Source organism: Primulina tabacum, chromosome 3, assembly GCF_025594145.1.
Source record: "Primulina tabacum isolate GXHZ01 chromosome 3, ASM2559414v2, whole genome shotgun sequence".
In the NCBI taxonomy this organism is placed as follows: Eukaryota; Viridiplantae; Streptophyta; class Magnoliopsida; order Lamiales; family Gesneriaceae; genus Primulina; species Primulina tabacum.
The window spans coordinates 12,414,214-12,436,246 of record NC_134552.1 but is presented as its reverse complement, the minus strand read 5'-3'; the positions used below and the strand labels follow the sequence as shown (position 1 = coordinate 12,436,246).

The 22,033-nt window shown below is 35.9% G+C and overlaps 3 protein-coding genes across 6 annotated transcripts; all 3 read right to left on the bottom strand.

The window, feature by feature from the left end:
* Positions 1 to 233: 233 nt before the first annotated feature.
* On the bottom strand, positions 234 to 2,750 carry LOC142540439 (ABC transporter G family member 1-like). Its single transcript, XM_075646585.1, has one exon. The coding sequence runs from the start codon at positions 2,564 to 2,566 to the stop codon at positions 398 to 400; it is 2,169 nt and encodes a 722-aa protein (XP_075502700.1). The 5' UTR covers positions 2,567 to 2,750; the 3' UTR covers positions 234 to 397.
* A 1,107-nt stretch (positions 2,751 to 3,857) lies between these two features.
* LOC142540437 (SAC3 family protein A-like) lies at positions 3,858 to 15,860 on the bottom strand. 4 transcript variants are annotated; one of them, XM_075646583.1, is made up of 15 exons: positions 15,427 to 15,860; positions 13,677 to 14,016; positions 13,081 to 13,592; positions 12,840 to 12,875; positions 11,304 to 11,750; positions 10,651 to 10,752; positions 9,608 to 9,705; positions 9,361 to 9,523; positions 8,362 to 8,853; positions 8,135 to 8,275; positions 7,861 to 7,920; positions 6,639 to 6,769; positions 5,683 to 5,816; positions 5,345 to 5,580; positions 3,858 to 4,235 (listed from the first exon to the last, which is right to left on the bottom strand). In XM_075646583.1, exons 1-15 carry the CDS (start codon positions 15,481 to 15,483, stop codon positions 4,134 to 4,136), a joined length of 3,051 nt encoding a protein of 1,016 aa, XP_075502698.1. In that variant the 5' UTR covers positions 15,484 to 15,860; the 3' UTR covers positions 3,858 to 4,133. The 4 variants fall into 4 exon arrangements, with proteins under 4 accessions (XP_075502698.1, XP_075502695.1, XP_075502697.1 ...); XM_075646580.1 differs by lacking the exon at positions 15,427 to 15,860 and having other exon boundaries at positions 13,081 to 13,296; positions 13,404 to 13,458; positions 13,557 to 13,797; XM_075646582.1 differs by lacking the exons at positions 13,677 to 14,016; positions 15,427 to 15,860 and having other exon boundaries at positions 13,081 to 13,267; positions 13,404 to 13,458; positions 13,557 to 13,615.
* A 4,662-nt stretch (positions 15,861 to 20,522) lies between these two features.
* On the bottom strand, positions 20,523 to 21,424 carry LOC142540436 (uncharacterized). The gene is made up of 2 exons (XM_075646579.1): positions 21,288 to 21,424; positions 20,523 to 21,191 (listed from the first exon to the last, which is right to left on the bottom strand). The coding sequence occupies exons 1-2, from the start codon at positions 21,378 to 21,380 to the stop codon at positions 21,093 to 21,095; spliced, it is 192 nt and encodes a 63-aa protein (XP_075502694.1). The 5' UTR covers positions 21,381 to 21,424; the 3' UTR covers positions 20,523 to 21,092.
* Between the last annotated feature and the right edge of the window lie 609 nt (positions 21,425 to 22,033).

Genomic DNA, 22,033 nt, shown 5'->3' with positions numbered 1-22,033 from the left:
TTTAATCATGATTTTTTGTGTGAGTGTCATCTCATAGCCATATAGGCGTTGCACAGGTATCATAACAAACATCACATAGAAAAAAGACTAAAATTATAAATATAACAAACTAAGATTAAAATTTAATTTATAGACGACCAAAATCACAGTGAGTAATTATGTATTTGTCACCAAGACATAAATCATCAAAGAAATGCAGAGTAAATGGCAACCAAGAAATTACAAAAATTGAATCTCACTACTTAAAAAAACACATCATTTGCATTCATTAATTATATATCTAGAAAATTATACAAAATTCCCATTTATTTTTTTAGAAAAAAACACAGTTCATAGGTGAGGAAACAGATAAATCATTCAGGGCCATGTTAAATTCCAAGTACTTGAATTTTTTTTTTTACCTTCTCTTGTTCTTGCTCCCCACCAACAAGGACAAGTAGAACAAAACCCTAAAAAAGAAACCCCAAGCCACAGTAACCCACAAACAATCCCATTTGCTCAGATCATTCACCCCTTGCTGCTGCAAAATGTCAGCCCCCGTGGTCAAGCATGTGTTGGTGCTAATCTTGATCCCCAGTGTGCTGCTAAGGCTACCCAAAAGTTTCACTTTCAAAGAATTCGGCAACGCCCCTAAAGGGGTGCTGTCAAATATTTGGATCCCACGTACGAAGCACTTTACCATATCCCCAAACTCGTTTTGCAGAACACCTTCGTAGGGGTACTTTACAAGGGATAAGTAATGGAACCATATCCAGTATGGTGGGATTCGGTCTCGGTGGATGAAGAAGCCGCTGAAGAGTAGGAAGTATGCTAAAATGGCTACAACAATGGTGTATCCTAGCATGACGTGTGGGACGACACCGGATAAGAATGTTACGAAGGAACTTCCGGCCCAAAAGGAGGCGAAGATTATCAAGAGGTAGAAGAGGAAACTGCCGTCAAGTCCCACTGCCCAGAATGTAATGGCAGCGAAGGCTAAGGAGAGAAATAGTAGTGATGGAAGTGATACTAGGGAATGGGATAAAACGTAGGATGATCTTCTGTAAGCATTGTACGCTGTTTCACGCATGAATATATACCTTTCTTGGAGGAAAACGGGGAGAGCATCGGCGCAGGTGTAGAAAGTTGTGGACATGGCGAATGCGAAGAATCCGAGTCTCTCTTGGACACCTTTTGGGGAGTTGTCGAGTCTCCAAAACATGGTGGCGAGGATGAATCCTGTCACCACGACAGCGCAGAGACGGACCATGAAAAGCTCGGGCAATCTTCTTGAATTTGTGAAAGATCTTTTGGAGAGTACGGCTAGCTCAATCCAGAGTGGATTTGCAAATGTGGAGACCATTGATGTGGGGTTACTTGTGTCATTTGCGCCTGCTCCGGAAACTAGCTTTCCTCTTGAAATACTGGCACTGATTGCTTCTTTAAGTGAAAGATTGACGGATCCGTGTGGGTCGGGAATTGGTTCAGAATTTCTTGATGACCTTCTGAATGTCTGCCAAGATCTGTTGAATTCAACGAGGGACTTTGTTCCACCTGATGATCCTTCAAGTTCACGAATCAAATCGAGTGCGAACTCGGTTCTATTCTCATTGTCTGGTATGGGGTGGCCAAAGTCTGAGAAAAACAGTGGCAAATTGGAGGGAGATCCACTGTAGACAGTCTGTCCGCGTGACAAGAAGATCATTTTGTCCAGTAATCCAAGAATCCGGTAGCTCGGCTGGTGTATGGACATTATCACCACACTCCCACTCTGTGCAATCCTTTGCAGTACTTTTACCACCATGAAAGCGCTGGTTGAATCCAACCCGGACGTTGGCTCGTCAAGAAACAACAATATGGGGTCGTGAATAATGTCGATTCCGATAGAAACTCGCCGCCGTTCGCCGCCGGATACTCCCCTGTGGCCCTCATCTCCGATGACAGTCTTGGTGGCGTTTCGTAGGCCAAGCTGATCGATTAACGTTTGGACTCGGAGTTTCTTCTTGGATTTCGAAAGGTTCCTTGGTAACCTGAACTCCGCAGCAAACATGAGGGTTTCTTCAACTGTGAGCATGGGAAACAAAAGATCATCTTGCATTACATATGCAGAAATCACTTTCAGCATTCTTGACTCTAGTACTTCACCGTTAAGCGTGACAGAGCCTTTTAAACTTCCCTTCGCCATACGATTCGCGAGAGCGTCGATGAGGGTTGATTTCCCGGATCCTGAAGCACCCATAACCGCCATTATCTCGCCGTCACGAGCCTCCCCGGAGATGTTATCCAGAAGGGTTTTCGTCGCACCGGCTCCACGGCGGAGGAGGGAAAACTTCTGGCTAACTTTGACACTGTAAGTAAGATTACTGAACGTAAGCAGAAATGGAAGAGAGCGAGGCTCCATGCTCATTTCCACAACCTGATGCACCGGCGTTTCGTCCCCCGTGACCTCCTTCCTCACGTCGCCGACGCACTTCAGAAGCTGTCCCAGCGTCGGGGAGGCGGCAGCGCGTGACATCTCCCCCGAACAGCTGTAAAACTCCATGGTTTCTTGAACCAATTCATTCCCTGCAGAGGCAACTCTCGACATTGGATCAATGGAGTAAATTAGAGCAAGAATCCAGCTGGTTACAAGTAGGTTAAGAGTTGTGGAGCAACAAAAACAGATGAAATTTTAAATGAAAATACAATTAAAGATTGCCATATCCAACTGTGTGAATTGACTTGTGCTTCTCTAGGAAAGGAAAAGGTGTTGGATTTGCAAACGAGCTTTTAATCCACTCTGCATGAATGGGGAGATATATAACAAGAAATGTACAAAAATGTGAATGGTTTTAATTATGCCACCAATGGTCAACAAATGGGATACATATTTTCATGCGATCCCTGTAATTAATGTTTCATCATATATTTTCACACATATATTTTGATTATTTTTAAATTATTTTTTAAAGTTCATAAGATTTTTTATCCCAAATTTGGTGGAATTATATTATCCATACAGTTAATCAAGAATATGATATTTAGCTTAATTAAAACTTTTTAACTATTTGATAATGGGCGCACACATATAATTTATTCGCATGTAAATTAATTATAGAATCAAAACATGAAAACATAATCGTGCGAAAGAAGGTTTTGAGTTTGATTAATAGTAGGTATATTTAATTTAAATAATTTATTTGATTGAATGATAGATGTGAGAGGTGACCTACACCTCCTAATTTTTTATCCACACGTATTACTATTTGAATAACCGAAATCATGAAAGAAAATATTAAAGTAGGTAAGGATGGTAATCTACTGTTATTCAAATTAAGGGGCAGCGATTATACAATATATTTTTTCCTCTAGTTTGAAAATTCGAGTGAACTTAATTACCTTGTATGTTGAGCTACTTTTAGGCATAAAAGTCATCTCTGAGCTTTTCTGTCCAAAAGAACAATAAAATGGAGTATATTTTTAATTTATGAATGAGTTTTATGATTTGTACATGTTAATAATTTTGATCAGTTATTTTTTTTACAAAAAATGTTTGACCAAAGTTATATCTCAAAATTTACTGAAAGATGGTGGCACCTCATCAATCTCCCTCTTAAAATTTTCCACAAACTCAGATTTATTTAGTTATTACTTGTCTAGAATATAATAATTCATTTCCTTTAAATTTCAGAATTTCAAATTTAATCCTCCTATCACTATGCAATTCTCAGACATTCAGTATTACTGGTATGAAATTGTTACTGTCAAAAACTAGTAGTTTTTAAGAAGAATAATTCTTTGAGTTAAAATTTAAAATTGTATCTATAGTAATAATAAATAAATAAATAAAACAACAACCATACGCAAAAACTACGACAGCATACATTTTAAACCCATGATTATAAACAAGAGCCTAAATTTCCTTTTTTTATTTTATTACACGAAATGGTATGTTATGATAAAGAATTTTGTCCATTGGAATACATTGATGTCGACCGGATTCAAAATTTTCTAACCGCACGACTTGCAGTCTTCCATCGTATCCGTAAGAAATTTATAGTACAATTGTGTTTCTCAACGATTTTTTTGATTTCCCATTTCATGATTATCGGCATGTATCAAAGGGAATGTCACCTTTTCCTGGAAGTCCTCCGTATCATTCAGGATTTGTCGTTCTAAGCTAAATTCTGAGTTAGAAAATCATTAACGGCAAGACTAGCATCTCCATGAGCCACAGCGTCCTCGGGTTCTGGCATATAGAGACTCAATACAGAAGCCTGCACGTACGAAAACCATGGACAAATCAGAGAAACAATTGAGAATGTACACCGCCATTTTAGCAAATATGGCTAAGCCGGCCAAACAAAGTAGACATATTAGAGCTCTTTTGATTTGATTACATCATGTCAAGAACATAAAAGTAATGTTCGATTCAGTATAAAATCAAAAGTCCATTTTGCACACATGCATGCTCTCTCTGCCATTCTGTATTTTCTTGCACTCCTTTGTGGGGCAGTTTCAAAAAGTTACAGAGCAATTTCACTAATCATATTTTAGTTAGCTATGTACCAAGCATTTTTGCACAATGAACCTTCAACTGAACTAAATACCGATTTATCTGGTTGCCATTTTTGAAGAACTTTCGTGTTCTTTCAGAAGGACTTGGCGGTAAGAATGAAAGCAAAGGATGTGTTAGTTTGGGAAATCACAGGTAGACAGGAAATGAGAGCTCTGCTCAGGGATGGAGCCATAATGTACTACTGAATGTTCGTAAAACTCGAGAAGCATTATCATCACAAAAGTTCAAGCAATGAAAATTGGGTTTCTATGAAAAGAAAGATCAAAACATATAGTTGGTTTATAAAACACAAGCAACAATTGTGCACCACTACTATTTCAGATTTCTTAGCCAGATGTACGCTAAAGAGGCTAGAAGCCCTCACATATGGGGAAAGACCAAACAATCTGGCTGAATTGGTTAATGAGGCATTTTACGGACAAAAGTGGCAGAACGTAAGGAATTGGGAGGAAATCCTAATACCTGTAATGCATATGCCATTTGCTATCCATCACCACCTCTAATTTTCAACCATGACACTCCAAAAATTGCCATTCCAGGAAACAAACAGGCCATAGGAACAACACTCAATAAAAATTACAATAAAATGTCATGTGCACATGATGGATAATGTTTTTAATGTTTAGATAATTTTTGGAATATGATCACTGTTCAGTTATTTGGGCCGACCACAAATAATGCATACTCTTACCCATGTGAATAACCAAACCACTAAATGAGCTCTTTGAACAATAATTCCAACTCTTTTTTCCCTCTGACCATCAAATCATAGTGAAATGTTTAAGGAAAATACACTAGAAATGTTACCTTTGTATCAAGCAGCACTTCCCCAGAGTTATCGGAAGTCAGGCATGCTCCATGAGTTTTCAACCAATCAATACATTCCTCCACTCCTTCCACTTCCTTGTGATCACTTGCTTCAGTTGTAGGCAATGCATTGATGAAGCTAAGAATTTGAGCAATATATGAAATAGGGACAGTAGGACGGTATGATCGACACATGCATTTTACAGCAGCATACCGCATCTTTTCAACATAAAGATCTGCAGGAAGAAATTGTTTATCATATGGAAGAAATTGTTCATCATATAAAAGATAGAGGTATTATCCAAATACTATATAAAAAGTCCATGCGAATAACCCACCCATAAAAAATGTGCTAATGTTAGGTGCTGTCTTATACAGCCTGAAAAACGTTACGTAATTTCCAGACGTTACGGCCGCGTGGACTAAAAGTGCATGCTTTACTGCTTCATGTTTTCTAGCATCAGCTGATAACCTGGGAAACAAATTCAATGACAAAAACGGCGTGACAAATCATGGAGGGCACTGACTCCAAGAGTATGCAGGCATGTAACCCCAACCAGCTAGAGCCTGAAAATTTATTTCACTAGCATACCAAGCTAGAAACTAACACATACAAAGTAGTGCTGATTTCACCAGGATCATGGTCACATAAAGGTTAAATGTTCAATAAATACAACAGATTTTTTTCAACGATTTTTTTCAACGATTATTTTAACTCAAACTGAAGAGCATCTTTTGCACATTAATACACAAATTGCTCAATTTTTATCCTCATCCGCATTGAGAATTCTCAATTTTCATTTTCTTTTTGGTGATTATGGCATTAAGAGCAGATGCAACCGCAATGGTGCAGTTACATGTTTTCATTTTCTTGTGGTCCCATTTTAAAAGTTCAATGGTTCTGATACCGAATATGAGTGTAATTTTTGCAGAAAACAATTGGAGCTTGCTTACAATTTTGATAAGTTTTTATTACATTTCATCCTTGATCCCTACTTGACATTCCCAAATACAAGAATCGGTAGGGTCCAATCCCAGGATAATAGAGCTTCATAGATGAATTCGGAAGTTAGCAAATTGAAGAGAATATGGAGTAGTGAAATAGAGAGCAGACCACAATCGACTACATGTAAAACACAATGCAGAGGCAGGGTTCCTGATGGACCGAGGCATCAATTTTTCATTGTAAATTGTAATCAATCATGAGATGGGTTTTGTTTTAAGTTGCGTATTTTGGAAATCGCTAGGAAGTGAACCAATGCAAAAATAACCAGACCTAGAGATTGTTACAAACCTTGACATAGCTGACAGGATCTCCCTGTTGTTATTTGAGTGTAATATTACACATAGTAAATTATATGTGGCAAATTCCATATTGCATCCCCTAATTCCTTCTGCATAAAGCACTTTCAGTTGTGATTGGCACTGCAAAAACAAAATGACAAAAGAGTTGACAACATCAGGCGATCGCACCCCTGCTGTACTTGTTTTGAAGTTAAATTATGGTCAACAAAACCAAGTATCACACACAGAAAAAACTTGAGAATTCCTCAAAAAAAGAAGATAAACTTTAGAAAAATAGTTATCCACACCAAATTAAACCACATTTCAAAAATTAAATTTCCCAAAGCCCCTCCCCGTCAAATCAGAAGGAAAATAATACATTTTGATTTCCATTGAAATTCTTTGATAATTATTATTTTATTTTCGCTTGATAAGATGCCTAAATTGTCAGTCATAATGTCATATTTACCTGTAGTTTTTGCTGTGTAGATCATAAAAGAAATCAATAAACAACAAGTGATCACATGATAACAACCCGGATAAACTAGGAAAACTAATGAATAATGTACTCAAGTCTATTACCTGAATCTTTAGGAATGATGAAACCCCAACCTCACTAGTTCTAGAGTTTCACTATAGTCAGTAAAACAAGACCAAAATTGCAGGGATAACATAATCACAATATTGGTTCTCTATTTTTTTTTTACGAATGGTTCTCTATTTTAAGTTAAAAAATATGCACCCTCAGCCTGTGTCTGAGAACTCACTAAGCTACCTGGTGTCAGATTTCTTCTTGGTATTAAAATTTTAAACCTTTCGCATAAAAGAATGCAATATTTGCTTTTATTTTCAGTTGTCCTCCTACAAACAGAAAATTTATGCAAGTTCCTAGAAAATTATCAGTATCCAACCAGGACCTATAAACAATGCATCAAAAACCAAGAATATTGCTCCCTCAAGTATAATCCACTTCACCATTATCATAATAGTATCCGTTTTAAGCATCTCATTTAATAAAAACATTCGAATATTATCATCATTCAAACATCAGAATGACCACTAAATATTTCAAATCAGTGTCAATATGCGGAAGCATTTGCATTCCATTTAGTATCTCAGCAAAAAAAAACATGCAGTGAGATGGGTCAAAAGTTAGAAAATGTCCCAATCATATATACCTAAAACCAATCTAAAAAATATATAATAAGCCAGTTAGAATTGAAAGAACAAACCTGATTATACTCTGGCAAGTCCCCAGCTTCCATCGACAATCTAGCATGCATTTCATAGACCTAGAATCAAAAGAGCAATCATAGTATTAGATGACAGTAATTGCCAAAATTTCTACAGTAAAATCTGAATGATACATGAGATAACCAACATCTAAAAAAGAACGAGTCGAATTTTATATCTAATTATGATGATGGATAAGCAAAACATAGATGACACGAAGAGATCTTCGACAGTGAAAACATAGAAATGTTAATAGTATTATTGTATTAATACCTTAACTGTAAGCTCATTACGTATATGTTGTACAGTAAGATCTTGCCGTATAGATTTTAACTGATCGCATTTGTACAGGTAATTTTTCTGAGAATTTTGAACCATGAGTAAAGCTTTTTCCAGAACTTCTTCAGGTCTCACCTGCAAAGTAGTGTATGCCTTATAATAATTTCTAGTGACATGTAGATTGCCATGAAATTACAACATGAAGAAGCATGAGAATATACTGTAGCTGGATCAGGAGCAGAAGTAAGACGCAGATAGCGTTTCTCAATTTCCTGACAGGTTCCTTTGACCGTAAGAGCATCCCAATCAATATCTTCAACAGCCCTGCTCCCACTTTCCTCGACATTTCTACTAAGTATTAAAGCACTAGCTCGCCTTGCATACAATTTTCCATATTCCACATTGTTGGCTTTAAATTTACTATTTTCTGCGCGATTCCCATGTTTCTTTTCAAAACGCTTTGAACGGTTTTCTCGTCTCTTCTTCTCTTCGGATGAATCCGCAAGTGCAACAGCAGCAACAGAGTACTTTGTTAAACTCTGTCCCACGTCACTGTCGCAGGAATCATCCACATCATAAGCAGCATTCAGGTCATCAGCAAGACGCTGCCTCTTTGCTGGTCTTGTGAGATTTTTGCTAAAAACTTTTGGATCTGCAGAAGAGAATCGATTGCCAAGACTATCCTCCTTATTCTCTATTTTCCTATATGTAAACTGCAAACAGATGGATGAGTGATCGGTTTGATCAACAAAACATTCAGTGTCTCATGAAAAAGTATCCAAATTTTTCTTCATGATTCATGAGACCCAGGAACAATCAAGTTAGATGGAAATATGGAATGAAACTTTTGTCAAATCTAGAGATTATCCACACAAAGAATATTACACATGGCACTGCCTTCCTCACCATGACAATATTAAGAAGTTTTTATACCAATATTAAGAAGTGAACAATCACAGAATCATGCACACGTGCTAATTTAGTATGTATCAAACACAATGCCACGTGTAAATTTATAGACTATTGTACAGAATAACAAAAGGCAGACGAATCCTCGTAGAAACCATTGAACTAATAACAAGATTTGAAGTCATTCATTTCCATAGTAATAAAATGATGAGGATAAATTTTGACATACATAACTACCAACGAAGCAGAATAAACAGATAAAGTTCGAAGGAGACCAAGAACTAAAAAATTTCAGGGAAAAAAGGCAATACCTGTTTGTTCCAACCACCGTATTTTGGAGTTTTGTCAGACCGATTGGCAGAGGTTTCAGCCAAATTCACATCCAGAATAGGCGCCCACCTACTTTTGGCTCGCCGAGTAGAACTTTTTTTGCTCCCTGGCATTACTGAGGTTAGGATTGAAAACTCTGCAGCCCTGCAGAATAAATATTACATATGATTGGCCCCTGATCTGAATGAATGGATCTGTGCATGACATATCAAAACAGAAGAAACATACTCCTTGTTAACTGTATCAGCATTGGGAGGGGGAAGAATAGGCTCAGTATCCCAATCTTTTGTATATAGTGTACCATCAGCAGTTGCCTTTGTTATAAGCTGTGGGATAATTGATTAAGAAAACGTAAGTATCCAGTATCACAATGAATCTCACAGACCGGGTTTACCAAATTTCGCAAAATCATGCGGGGATAGAATAGACATTGTTTATTTTCGATGAACCTAGTTGCATACAAAGACATTGAAAGATTTTACATTCTGTAAAATAAAGTGAAACTAAGGCCTTTGTAGTACTCAAATTCTTGTAGCTGTTTCCAAACCAGTCAAGGAATGGGATTGATTGATAGAAACATTGCTTTAGGTCCGTCGCATTCAGAAGGAACATCAACTAGAAATCTGAACTTCCTGATTCCGTTCCAGTACAAACAGCAAGTAATCTTGGACACAAAAATAGTGAGAGATTTTCTTCAGATGAAAGCATAAAATTAACTTTTCCATTTGTAAGCTAGCACTTGTGAAAATTATGAAAATTAATTGTCAAAATAATTTCCACTACGCTTTCCAAATGTGCCATCAATCAGGGGGCAACATTAAAAGGGAAAAACATATGAAAAATTCTTATTATTATGTCGACACACTGGGAGAAGCCGCAATACGAAAATTGAACATGAAGAAAAGGGAGGTTGAGAAATTAAATTCAACCTTGAAATTTCAAGAAAATTTCAAGAAAAAGAAAGGCATTTCAAATTTTCGATGATCAAGGGATGAGGTAGGCTTTGACAAGCAACAGTAATTGGACACTGACATCTTTACTGATTCATAAACTTGGAAAAATATAGGAAGTTGATTTTGCAATTGTCAACGCACAAGAGGTTGAGAGACTATATTCAACCTTGAAATTTGTTTAGCACAAAGAACGGGTATTCAAAAACTGCTACCAGTGCTGGAGATCCGAGATACTAGATTGCTTATATTAGTCATGGTAAATTATTGTCTGCTCTTTTCTTACAATTGCTTATGCAAGATTTAATCCAAAGGCTATACCTCCTTCATAAGAACTTGGCAAGCCGCAATCTGCCTGTCATCTTTGCAGCAGGCCAATGCCCTTTCAACATATCCACGTAATGACACAGGAAACATGCCAGGCTGCAACAGCAAAGACAATGACTATAGTTGGTATTTACAAACACAGACTGTGATGGCAGAGGTTGTTATTCATATTTTTATAGCAGCACTTTGGCACTTCCAAATAAAATGACATGTAAATATATATAAATACATTGAAAAATACACTTAAAACTTAATATGATAAACCAAGGCAAGATAGAAGATTGTGTTCGTTAATTCCATCCATTCCTAGTTGGTGCAATAAAGCAAGGCTGGTGTAGAAATTTTATCAAGGTTCTAAGCAAATGCTCTTGGAGTCTATGGAAATCTGCATGATGTGCACGAAAGAACCAGATACAAGCTAGTCAGATAAAACATACTTCATAATGTGAACCTTTTCATTAAGTTGAAGCAGGTGAAAGTTCTGGATCTGGAAGCAATAAATTCAACCAACATTACAAGTAGGTACCGTATGGAAAGATAATTTACGAAATGAAGATACCATGGCATTTATTCAACAATCATCATTTCTGACATATTTCAAACGAACTGAAAAAATGAGGCAGATGAACATGACAAGATGACCAAACCTTGAGCATGGAATCAGCTGCATCATCAGTCAAAACTTTTTCATTGGGCAGTTGCACTGAAACACCAATATAGTCTGGTTTTGCAGCTGTGCCAATTGTAGAGTCATCTTTGTCAGATTTTGGTACACTCAAAGGCAAATTTGAAGAAATTCTTGGATTATTTGGAATTTGGATTTTGTTTACTCTTCGTGCATCTAATGGTTCAAGAGGTTGTGAGACAAGTTGAGAGGATGTATGGTGACTCTGAGAAAATTGGTAAGATAGATACTGTGTTGTAGCATCTTTAGAAAATGCAGGGTTTTGTTTATTTTGATAGCTGTCATACGTGTACACTATACCCGATGTATTTGGAACTTGCGGTTGCAATGAATTACGTGGGTAATTTTGGATAACCAAATCCCCATGTTTCCTGTAACTCTCTACGCTACTACCACTTGCTGTGACAGGCTAACAACAGAAAAAAACATTAATGAGGTAGACCATTCATGCTCAAGAACAACTACCTGTCAGAGAGTTAAGCTTTAAGAGATATGAGCTAGTGTCCCCCACCCCCAACTATCACCAAAGAAAAGACAAACAAATCCAAAATCATTCCATGAACTAGGATCCTGAAAACCAAATAACAAAAAAGTAGCGAGATCTAACTATTTTACTAAATCCACAACTATTTTAAAAACTCCACGCTTTACACTATTTAATAGACAGAAAACTCTTCCAGGACAAACCATGCATCTTAATAAGCTATTCATCAGTCAATTTGTTATTGTTTTTCACATGGTACTTGGTCCCTGAGAAAGCCATTGTTATCCCTTGCTTAATATTTGAACAAGTATGGAAATTTGGTTTGAAGGTTATACGAAGAAATCTTAGGCAAAGCTTCAAACTCAAAAGAAGAGGTTGAGAATTATTATAAATCAAATGATTCCTCAAGTACTGGTACTTGAAAAGAAAAGATTATTGTCTTTTATGGAAAATTATTTGTGCACAAGCTATACAGGGCAGATACAGTAGACAGAGTAAATTAACATATAAATATATTGATGACAATACTACATTAACAGCCTAATATACATGCATCGCAGGATTGTTCAAGTGCTCCTCTATCCACTATTAGACAAATCCACTTTCCAGATATCGCCAGAAGTATAATTCAGGGTTCTATCAAACTAACTTTCTCACTAGATAGAATTAAGAGCTATTTATATCAAGAAATAATGAAAAGGGGATCAATATGAAATACTAAGCTTAAAAGATGCTATGGAAACAGTACGGTAAATATTAATTCTACAATTATAAAACTCCATGTCAAGAGTCTATTTGGGACAAAAGGATTCAGGCAGCCAAGAAAGACACATATTCATAGTAATGAGCTTATTTGTCTCTCATGACAAATTCTTCCAAATGTCCAGGTACTTATCTTTAGAAAAATCTGCACATAGAGTTTTGTAACATTGTGATCATGCCCGACTCCATCTCTATACTACTTGTTCCAAGACATAAACTTAAACTTGTCCAAATTTAGCGATCCAAAAGTACCTGTTGCCACATCAGCAACATAGTTCTATTCCGTCTCTAAGAAAGGGAAAGAACAATGCAAATAATTATTCCGTTACCCAAAATTGTTTGAGCATCATATATGTAATAAGAATAAAAAAAGGATTTTGAAAGAAAATAAAAGCATGAATGAAACCCAGGCAAAGGCTTGAGAGAGTGTCAGTGCGTAATAAGACACAAACTTCTAATTTTCAGCATAAAATAATGGTAATGACTACCAAACCTGCACAGGAGTCAATTCAGATGAACCAGATTCAGGCCTCCAAGAAGGGGTATATGCTATAGGCATCTGGTTGTTTGAAGGTGTGTATCCACTGTTTGCATTAGGAATGGAAGAACTCAGAACAGACGCACTAGAGATAGATAGCTTCTCAGTTCCAGGAGCGCAGCAGACTTCCATTTGAGATTGCCTGTGATAGTCCTCCCATTGCTTACAGTGCTGCTGATAATGATTTGTTGCTACACTGGGGGTAGAACTGTAGGATGAATTTGAGTCTGGCGTGTAATTTGGATACGGATGAGAATTGTAAGCTGTATAGGGCTGACCTTGCCACGGGTTTGTCTGACTAGCATAGTTGCCACTTGTGTAACTTCCAGATGTCTGATAATCACCAGGATTATAGTAAGTGCTAGAGAAACTTGCAGGCCCAGCATAAGACCCAGTATTTTGAAATGAGGAAAGAGGCTCATATTGACCACCTGTGTTTTGGTATGCCCCTACATGTTGTGCGTACGCTTGATTTGATCGTTGTTGATACTGGCTGTGTTGCTGTTGATATCGACTGGATTGCTGTTGATATTGATTTGATTGTTGTTGGTACTGGTTTGGTTGCTGTTGGTAGCCATTATAATACGCTGCATATCCTGTGCTGGTATACCCGAAGGAATCATTGTTCGGATACACAGCACGCCCACTATAACCTTGTGTCATAGTTGTGGCTCCTGAATTTGACGTGGAGGCACCAGATGCTGTATTCATCCCATCTTGAACATTTCTCAAGGTTATCTCCACTTGCTGACTGTGAATGTAGTTGGAATCAGTCACAATTCCATTCTCCTTCAAGCTATGATTCTCTCCTGGCGTGCTCCATGACACCGCAGCACATTTTGGAGAGTAATATGGTGTATGAGCTTGATGTGGATCAACAATCTGATGTTTCTGATACATGAAGGGGGAAAATAAATAAATTTTAAGGAACCACAAATTCAGGAACTCATCCCAACCATAGGAACATATCAACTTATTGTGTAAAGTTCAAGCAGGTTTGGAAGGAATAGCAAAAGATTTAAGACCTACTTGAGAGAATAATTTTCACGTTACTTATATGCTTGAATGATAATAAGCCATACCAGCCCTCTCACATAATATGAGATCATGAACCATCAAGGCATATAAGTTCAAGTAATGTTATACAGTTTTTTTGAACCACTCAGCAATAAGTCAACAAGCGATCAAAAAATCCAGCTAAAACATCAGGTAACATAGCAAAGTTCTCCATAAAAATAGAAAACACCAAAACCAGCATGAGGTATGACCTAATTACAATTCAATCTTCTTGGGTTAACCAAAACAATCCTGAATATTTTTTAACTTCAGAATAGCACTTTAACCTTACATATGCAGGCTCTTATCATTGTGCGGTTAACAAGATCCACAAAGTCATTCCAGCTATTCAAGTCTCATGGGGAAGGTTGCAAACAGGGCGAAACCGAAGAGAACGTAAATGGAAAGTTACCGGAGGTTATGAGATTTGTTTCTCCATTTCCAAATTAAACAGGTTCGTAAATGATTGAATGATCATTATGAAACTTCAACATCAGAACCTTTGGCTATTATCCCCTCTTATCCTTCCCACATATGAAATGTAAGTAATTTCCCTAAACTCTCAAGGTACTGCAGAAAGAGGGTTAACAAGATCCACAAAGTCATTCCAGCTACTCAGATCTCATGGGGAAGATTGCAAACAGGTCCAAACCGAAGAGAACGTAAATGGAAGTTACCGAAGGTTTTGAGATTTGTTTCTCCATTTCCAAATTAAACAGGTTCGTAAATGATTGAATGATCATTATGAAACTTCGACATCAGAACCTTTGGCTATTATCCCCTCTTATCCTTCCCACATATGAAACGTAAGTAATTTCCCTAAACTCACAAGGTACTGCAGAAAGAGACACGTAAGCCATCATGACACCGGGTACAAATGGCAATAATTGAACATAGGACTTAGAGGGATCAAAAAATGTATGCAAAATGTTCATTAAAATGCATGAAGATGGGCCAGTGCCTGGAACTAAGAAACCCTATACATAAGCAATATTGAGGCACCTCGTAATTGAGCAAAATGCTTACAAGCCTCAACAATAGATTTTAGAATATTCATGTCTTACATAACTTCCAAAACCTACGTAATTAACCAGAAGTGGTAAAACAAGCTATTGCTAAAAAAGACAAGTCTCTTAAAACGTGAAAAATCATTGGCAACAAAACCACTTTCTTCTTTAACAAAAGTTCATGAACGAAACGACTTCGTATTGTCAATTAGCAACAGATCAGAGAGTGATTTATTACCTCGATAGAATTGCGGTCCAGTGTGGTAACAGTTTCCATGCTTTCCCCTTGATTCATCGTCTTCTCGTTAAACTTTCAATCAAGCGCCTTCACAAGATAAGCCTGTCAATCTTTTTCAGGAAAACAAAAAACAAAAAAACAATTCCGAAATCCTCCAATCCAACGTTAAAAGAAAAATTACGCATTCCAAACCCTAACTAACCCTGCAAAACAAAACACCCGCTTGAAAACCGAATTGCAGACGCAATCGATCTCGGATTAAAAACCTACTTTCTCTCCGATCAGATACCTCAAAAACAAGCACGAATAGAAGAGTAGTAACCAGAAAATCAGCCTCGAGTTTACTCGTGATTGAAGGGTTGAATGATTTTGATAGATGTACGTAGAATGGTGAACCCAAAGGCAAAATCGAGACTTACAATATAAAGAATCTATGTGACCATATGATATTACTCGGCGGTGTTCGATAGGTAATTTTTGTTACTTCGAAGAAGTTTTTTATAATTTCAAAAATAATTTTATATTTCCCTTTTTATATCTTTATCTCTTTCAAAAATATCAGCTACTTATAATAATTATAAAACTAAAGCATATGACATGCTGAATAAATTAATGATAATTAAACCAAAATATTATTCCCAATTTATGCCTTGAAAATAACCAAACTCTCATGATATACTATCACGTCAATTTCGTATGATATATATAGAACTTGATCTGATTTATAAAAAAATATTATTATTTTGTCAAATATTTTTCATTGTAGATATGGACCGAACTGACTCGTCCAATGTATAAAAATACACGAGACCGCCTCGTAAAATACCTATTACTAATAAATTCATTAACTTTACATCTCCTTCAAATTCAAATTCAGTCTCCTAAATTTTTTAGTTATATTAAGCTCGAAATAATTCAAATTCGAAATGAGTCAAACATGTTGTTGTGGAAGATTTATCGGTATTTATCTTCCTATTAGTAAAATTAAAAATTAAAAATCTTCATCGAAAACTTCATTTCGTACCACTCTGATATTTAATCTTGACATATTTTTTTGGCTAATATTTTCTTTATATTTTAGCTTTTTATAAATATTTGTATCAGTATCTTAAGTTTCAGCATCTCAAATTCGTTCTCTTGGTCGTTATATATATATATATATATATATATTTCGTCATTTGGAAATAATTTAATTGGACAATGAAGATTTTCAGTATGTTATAACTTTCAATTTACAATTGATGTACAATTGTACACTGAAGCAAATGGAAATGGTTGGGGGCATATTTGTGCTAAGTTTTCTTAATTTGGAATACATTTATATGATTAATTAAAATTAAATTAAAACCTATAATGATGTGTTGATGAAACTTTTTAAAATTTGATAAATATACATATAACTTCTCCTACTTTCATTCTCCCTGTTTTTCTCTCATTCAACCCATTATTCTCTTTCCAATTTTTTAATCAATTATTGAAACAATAATTTTATTTAATACTATGTACTTATGGATATTTGTGTGTTAGCGAATATATATATAATTTTGATATGTTGTTCACTCACTTCTATGCCCACCAAATATATGACACCCATATATTAAATATGATAAAGTATATCAAAATTATACATCTGATTACATGAGTGTCACGTCATTGATGGACACTGAGATGAGCGTGGACAAATATGATATTTCAATTGTATTTTCACTAATATCAAATGCCTAAAACTATTTCAAGATATGTTGTATGATGAAAACACAACCATGATTTCTTGAACATGCTTTCATCCGCAATTCTCACGTTCCAAAATTTGAATATTCAATGTGGTCTAACTTTAAAGATTTATCGAAATATTAAAAATATAATATTATAATCTATAAAGGAAGAGACTCTTTGAATAATTTAATTCCGACACGTTTTAAGTATGTAAATAAGATTAATAAAAAAATCATGATGGCAAATTATTTATATGCATTCAATTATTTAACAAATAATATGATTTCAAAACTCCTTTTTATTATCAATTTAACATTATTCATGATTTATTTAAATTTCATATTCTTGTTATCCCACATTCATTCTTTAAATTAAATATATTCCCTACTAATAAACTTTTAATTTTATGTTAAAATATATATTTAAAAATAATAAGTGATTCATTCACTGAGTGTGCCTAAGGGCATCTGCATCCGTCGGAATTAATCCATGTTAATAACTCTCCATCTCATCAAAAATGATGGGGTCCACGAGCCACATATTCATTACATTAACATTTCCCCATTATTAACACACAATCACATTCATTTAATTTCAACTTTCATTATTTATGGGTCCCACTGTCCACTTACTCATTTTTTTTATTTTTAATATTTCAATATCTTTCTAATATTTTTAAAATTTTACAACAAATATTACTAAAAATAAATAGTATTATTATTTTAAAAATAACTTAATTCCAATATTCATTAAAATATTATTAAGAAATGAAAAAAAAGTTGGACTCTTTTATTTAAAATATTATTCAACACAATCTCTTTAAAAAAAACACAAAATACAAAGAAAACGAATTACGATAATCGAATATAGCCGTTGGTGCATAATTTTGCCGTTTGAAAATAGCCGTTGGTGATAATTAGCGACGGTTTTTGAAAAACCGTCGCACATAGCGACGGGTGTTAAAAAACCGTCGCAAATAGCGACCTTTTTAAAAAAAAACAGACGCTTTTCACTTTGCGACGGTTTACGAAAAACCGTCGCAAAGTTGCGATGGTTTACGAAAAACCGTCGCAAATTTCGAAATAACGCCGTTCATTCTGATGAATTTCGAGGCTGCCATGTCAGCCAAGATTATTAATTCTTGTGGGCGCAAATTAATGGGTGTTATTAACACCCATTAACCAACCAATGTGGGATGCCCTAATAACTGGTATTGGAAAAAAAACTCAAATAATAATGTAGAAAATGAATCAATATCCACCTCAGATTACGGTACTTTAATTTAAAAACAATTTTATAAATATTTAAAATATGCCCAAAATAATAATGTGTCAAGACAACCTTTATAGATGGCTAATCATGATATCAAGACAGCCGTACAGATCTAAAAAAACATAAATATAATATATTGATGTCCAATTTTTTTTTTTTCCGATTACAGCACACACCAGGAGAGAGATTGAACCAAGAGAGGGGAAGTCAGCTAATCTGACGGGTGATACCACTGGGCTACAAAGCCCGGTCTCTATTGATGTCCAATTCATGACAAATTAAATAGCAAATACCTAGTGATTACATACATATCAATAGACTTTATTCTTCCGTTTTTAAAAATATATATTAATAAATATTTGCTTATAAGTTATTATTAATCGGAGTAAGAGTTGTAGTGCTAGTGTTAGTAGAAGAAATGTTCGAGTGGTTAAGCCTTGCAGCAGCAGCAAGAGACGCAGCCACACCTCCGGGTCGTGGGCAAAGATTGGGATCATTCCTCAGCTCGGCTCCGATCACCCCCTCAGCATCCCGGCGCGTCACTGCCTTATCACATGGCAGCTTGGTACTCGCTTCGGATAGAATTTCTCCAAGTTTCGTCTTATCCTCATCCCTATGAAGCCGAGCATTTCGAGTGGCCGCTGATTGAGCAGCCGCAGCAACACCACCGGGCACGATGTAGGTTCTTCGTGTGGCCCTCACCTCCGCCGCCTGTATGGCAGCCGCGTCACTATAATCCACCGGCTGATGGCCTGCCGTCAGGGCTGTAGCTTCGAGAGCTTCGCCGATGGTGATGTTCCCAGATTGCTGGACTTGTACATCGCACGTAATGCCTGCCGCTGCCAGCTGTTTCTTGAGAACGTCAACTTGAGTCGCATTGTTGTCGATGGGTTCATGGAGATTGACGTTTCTGGAGGGTTGTTCTTGGCTCTTGGCGTTAAGTTTGGTGATTGAGTAAAGAATGGAGGAGATTTATATGTGATTGGGTCTGGTGGTGATTGAGAATGTAGAGGAATTTGATCCCCAACACCTGGTTGGAGTTAGTGAAAGTAAATGAGTAGTTTGTGGATGTGATGAAGGAGAGGTGAGTGGCTTGCGACTTGGTCTTTGGATGCATCCTTCATTTTTAAAGAAGTGATCATCCTCCTCTACATCAAATAATAAAATACTCAAATTTAATTAAATGAATTTCTAAATTATAAGTTGATCCTAGTCTAATTTCCGAAATCCTACTCAACTTCTTGTACAAGTACCATTTAAGATTGTAATATATCTTTCGTACACACTCGGTGATTTAAGGTTACCATAAAACGAAACTGCGATAAACATCTAATTGATGTTAGAAACATGTGCCCACGAGCAATTAATATAACACACACATTACGATCGATGTGTGTGCAGAAATTTTGAAATTTTAGGCCAAACACAATGTATGTAACATATGATAAAGCATATCTAATATGATAGAAAGCCCATCACATTTAGACGTAAGCTATCTCTCCAATCTCCATCTCGACGAGTTTTCATGATCTAATACAATGAAAAATGCATACAAATATCCATTTTTTTCATAATTTGATTCGAACCAGATGTTAAAAACCTCGAATAAATTTGTGCTCGGAGATGCAAGAAATATGTGTGACTAAATTCACGGGTCGTATTCTATAAAACAGAGAATTGGAGGAAGAATTACATAGATTAACACTGATGAAAAAATATCCTAAGCGCTGGAAAGAAAAGAAAATGTTCAACCAGCTGTGCCAAGGATGTTTTTATCGTTTTCAAATGAACGCGTCCGAAATAACTCAGAAGATGATTCAACTTCTTGAAAACCAACTGCTCCACCATGGACAAATTGATTAGCCACAACGAGATATTTCAGTAACACCTCTAATTATTGTTTCATGAATCAAAATTAACGGACTTAACCTGGTCGAAAAAGAGGGATTCGTGACATTAAGCAACTTATAATCACTACATAACACCTCTCGGCTGAATTTTCGGATACTATGAAAGACTTCGAACTCCTTAAGCAGTGACCTTAATGCTCAGATCATTTTTCTTAGCAAGTTTATGGCATGCACATTTAGCACATATAAAGGGGCCACATTCAAATTTCTTAAACCAATCAACAAAATCCCAGACAAAATTGTCGAGCAGCAATTCAAACACTAAACATTCTAGCTCCTAACCTCACCATTTCGCCATTACACAGCATTCGACCCAAATTGTTAGAAGGATATATGGTGTGCTATGGCTTCGTGCTTAATACCTCTGTGCTAAGTCAGTTTTGCTGTCACAATCCCAACAGGAATGCTCAATGATGTTGCTGAAATCCGGGACGGTGGCAGGGTGGTCGGATCTTCACTTCGGAGGCTCGGATCGGACCTTCGAGATAAACAAGAACCTTAGAAGGGGATCGAAAAATTGTTCCGGCGTAGCTCAACTGAGAGAATAATCGCTTAGCCACCGTCCCGTATCTCAGCAACATCACTCAACATAAAGGCAAAATTCGAGCTACTCTGTAATCTGATCAAAACATGCCAAATTCAAGTAAAACTGATAGTGGATTTACGAATTAAACGCGCCATAGAATCTTCTCATTAAAATAAAGGTTATAAAGCAAATTCTACTAAAAATTACAAAACATATCTTTCTACAAGAGAGGACGAGCAAATTTATGGATTCTCAGCTGCCTTCTCCAAATCGATTTGTGGTTTAAGGTCACCAAACTTCTGCTTGAAGGAATCTTGCCTCTGTAACCACATCATATGGCCCTGCAATTTTTATATAATTATTACAACAATTGAGAATCAAATCAAAACAGATGGGCAACTATTAGTGAAGATTTGTGAATGTAAATGGTAAATAACCTGGAGAGCTGCAGCCCAGGTGATTATGAAAGAGGCGACCCAGAATCTTTTGTCCTTGAGAAGACGCCGGACTTCGAATTTTGGCGTTTCCATTATATGGAATGGGATCTCCTCACCGTGAACCCCAAAACTATTTAACAAAATTTCAATGTCAAAAAACAAAAATAATATTTTTTATTTATTTTTAAAATTATTATTGATAATAAAATATATGAAATTTTAATTTATTTAGAATAATCTAATCAGATTTTACATCTCATTTTGAGTTCTAAAATCCAACTTATAAATTTTAATATAACACAAAAACTCTAATGAAAATGTCTTTCAAATCAATTTTAGGATGACAAAAACTTACGTGAGACGATCTCATGGGTCGTATTTTGTGAGACGATCTCTTATTTGGGTTATCTATAAAAAAATTATTATTTTTATGCTAAGAATATTACTTTTTATTGTGAATATTGGTAGGGTTGACCCATTTCAAAGATAAAAAATCGTGAGATTGTCTCACAAGAGACCTATTTTTTTATGAGATTGATCTATTATCGATCTAACCAATTAAAAATATTATTTTTTAAATACAAAATACGTACTTTTAACATGATACCTTGGAAATATTTGTTTTCTAGCGCTTGGTTGCATGTCACGAGCTCCAAAATAAATATTTTTATTTTTGAGTTAAATTACTTACTTACAAAAATATATTAATAAAATAAAACTTTTGGTTTTCTCTTTTTACTATTTTG

Bases quoted from the DNA above. Each gene is read 5' to 3' on its own strand.
- LOC142540439 (XM_075646585.1), bottom strand. From the start codon at position 2,566: ATGTCGAGAGTTGCCTCTGCAGGGAATGAATTGGTTCAAGAAACCATG.
- LOC142540437 (XM_075646583.1), bottom strand. From the start codon at position 15,483: ATGAATCAAGGGGAAAGCATGGAAACTGTTACCACACTGGACCGCAAT. The intron at 14,017-15,426 runs GTAATAAATCAC...TTCATGTATCAG, and splicing joins TGGACCGCAATTCTATCGAG to AAACATCAGATTGTTGATCC. The intron at 9,524-9,607 runs GTATGTTTCTTC...TTTATTCTGCAG, and splicing joins GCTGATACAGTTAACAAGGA to GGCTGCAGAGTTTTCAATCC.
- LOC142540436 (XM_075646579.1), bottom strand. From the start codon at position 21,380: ATGGAAACGCCAAAATTCGAAGTCCGGCGTCTTCTCAAGGACAAAAGA. The intron at 21,192-21,287 runs GTTATTTACCAT...TAAAAATTGCAG, and splicing joins CCTGGGCTGCAGCTCTCCAG to GGCCATATGATGTGGTTACA.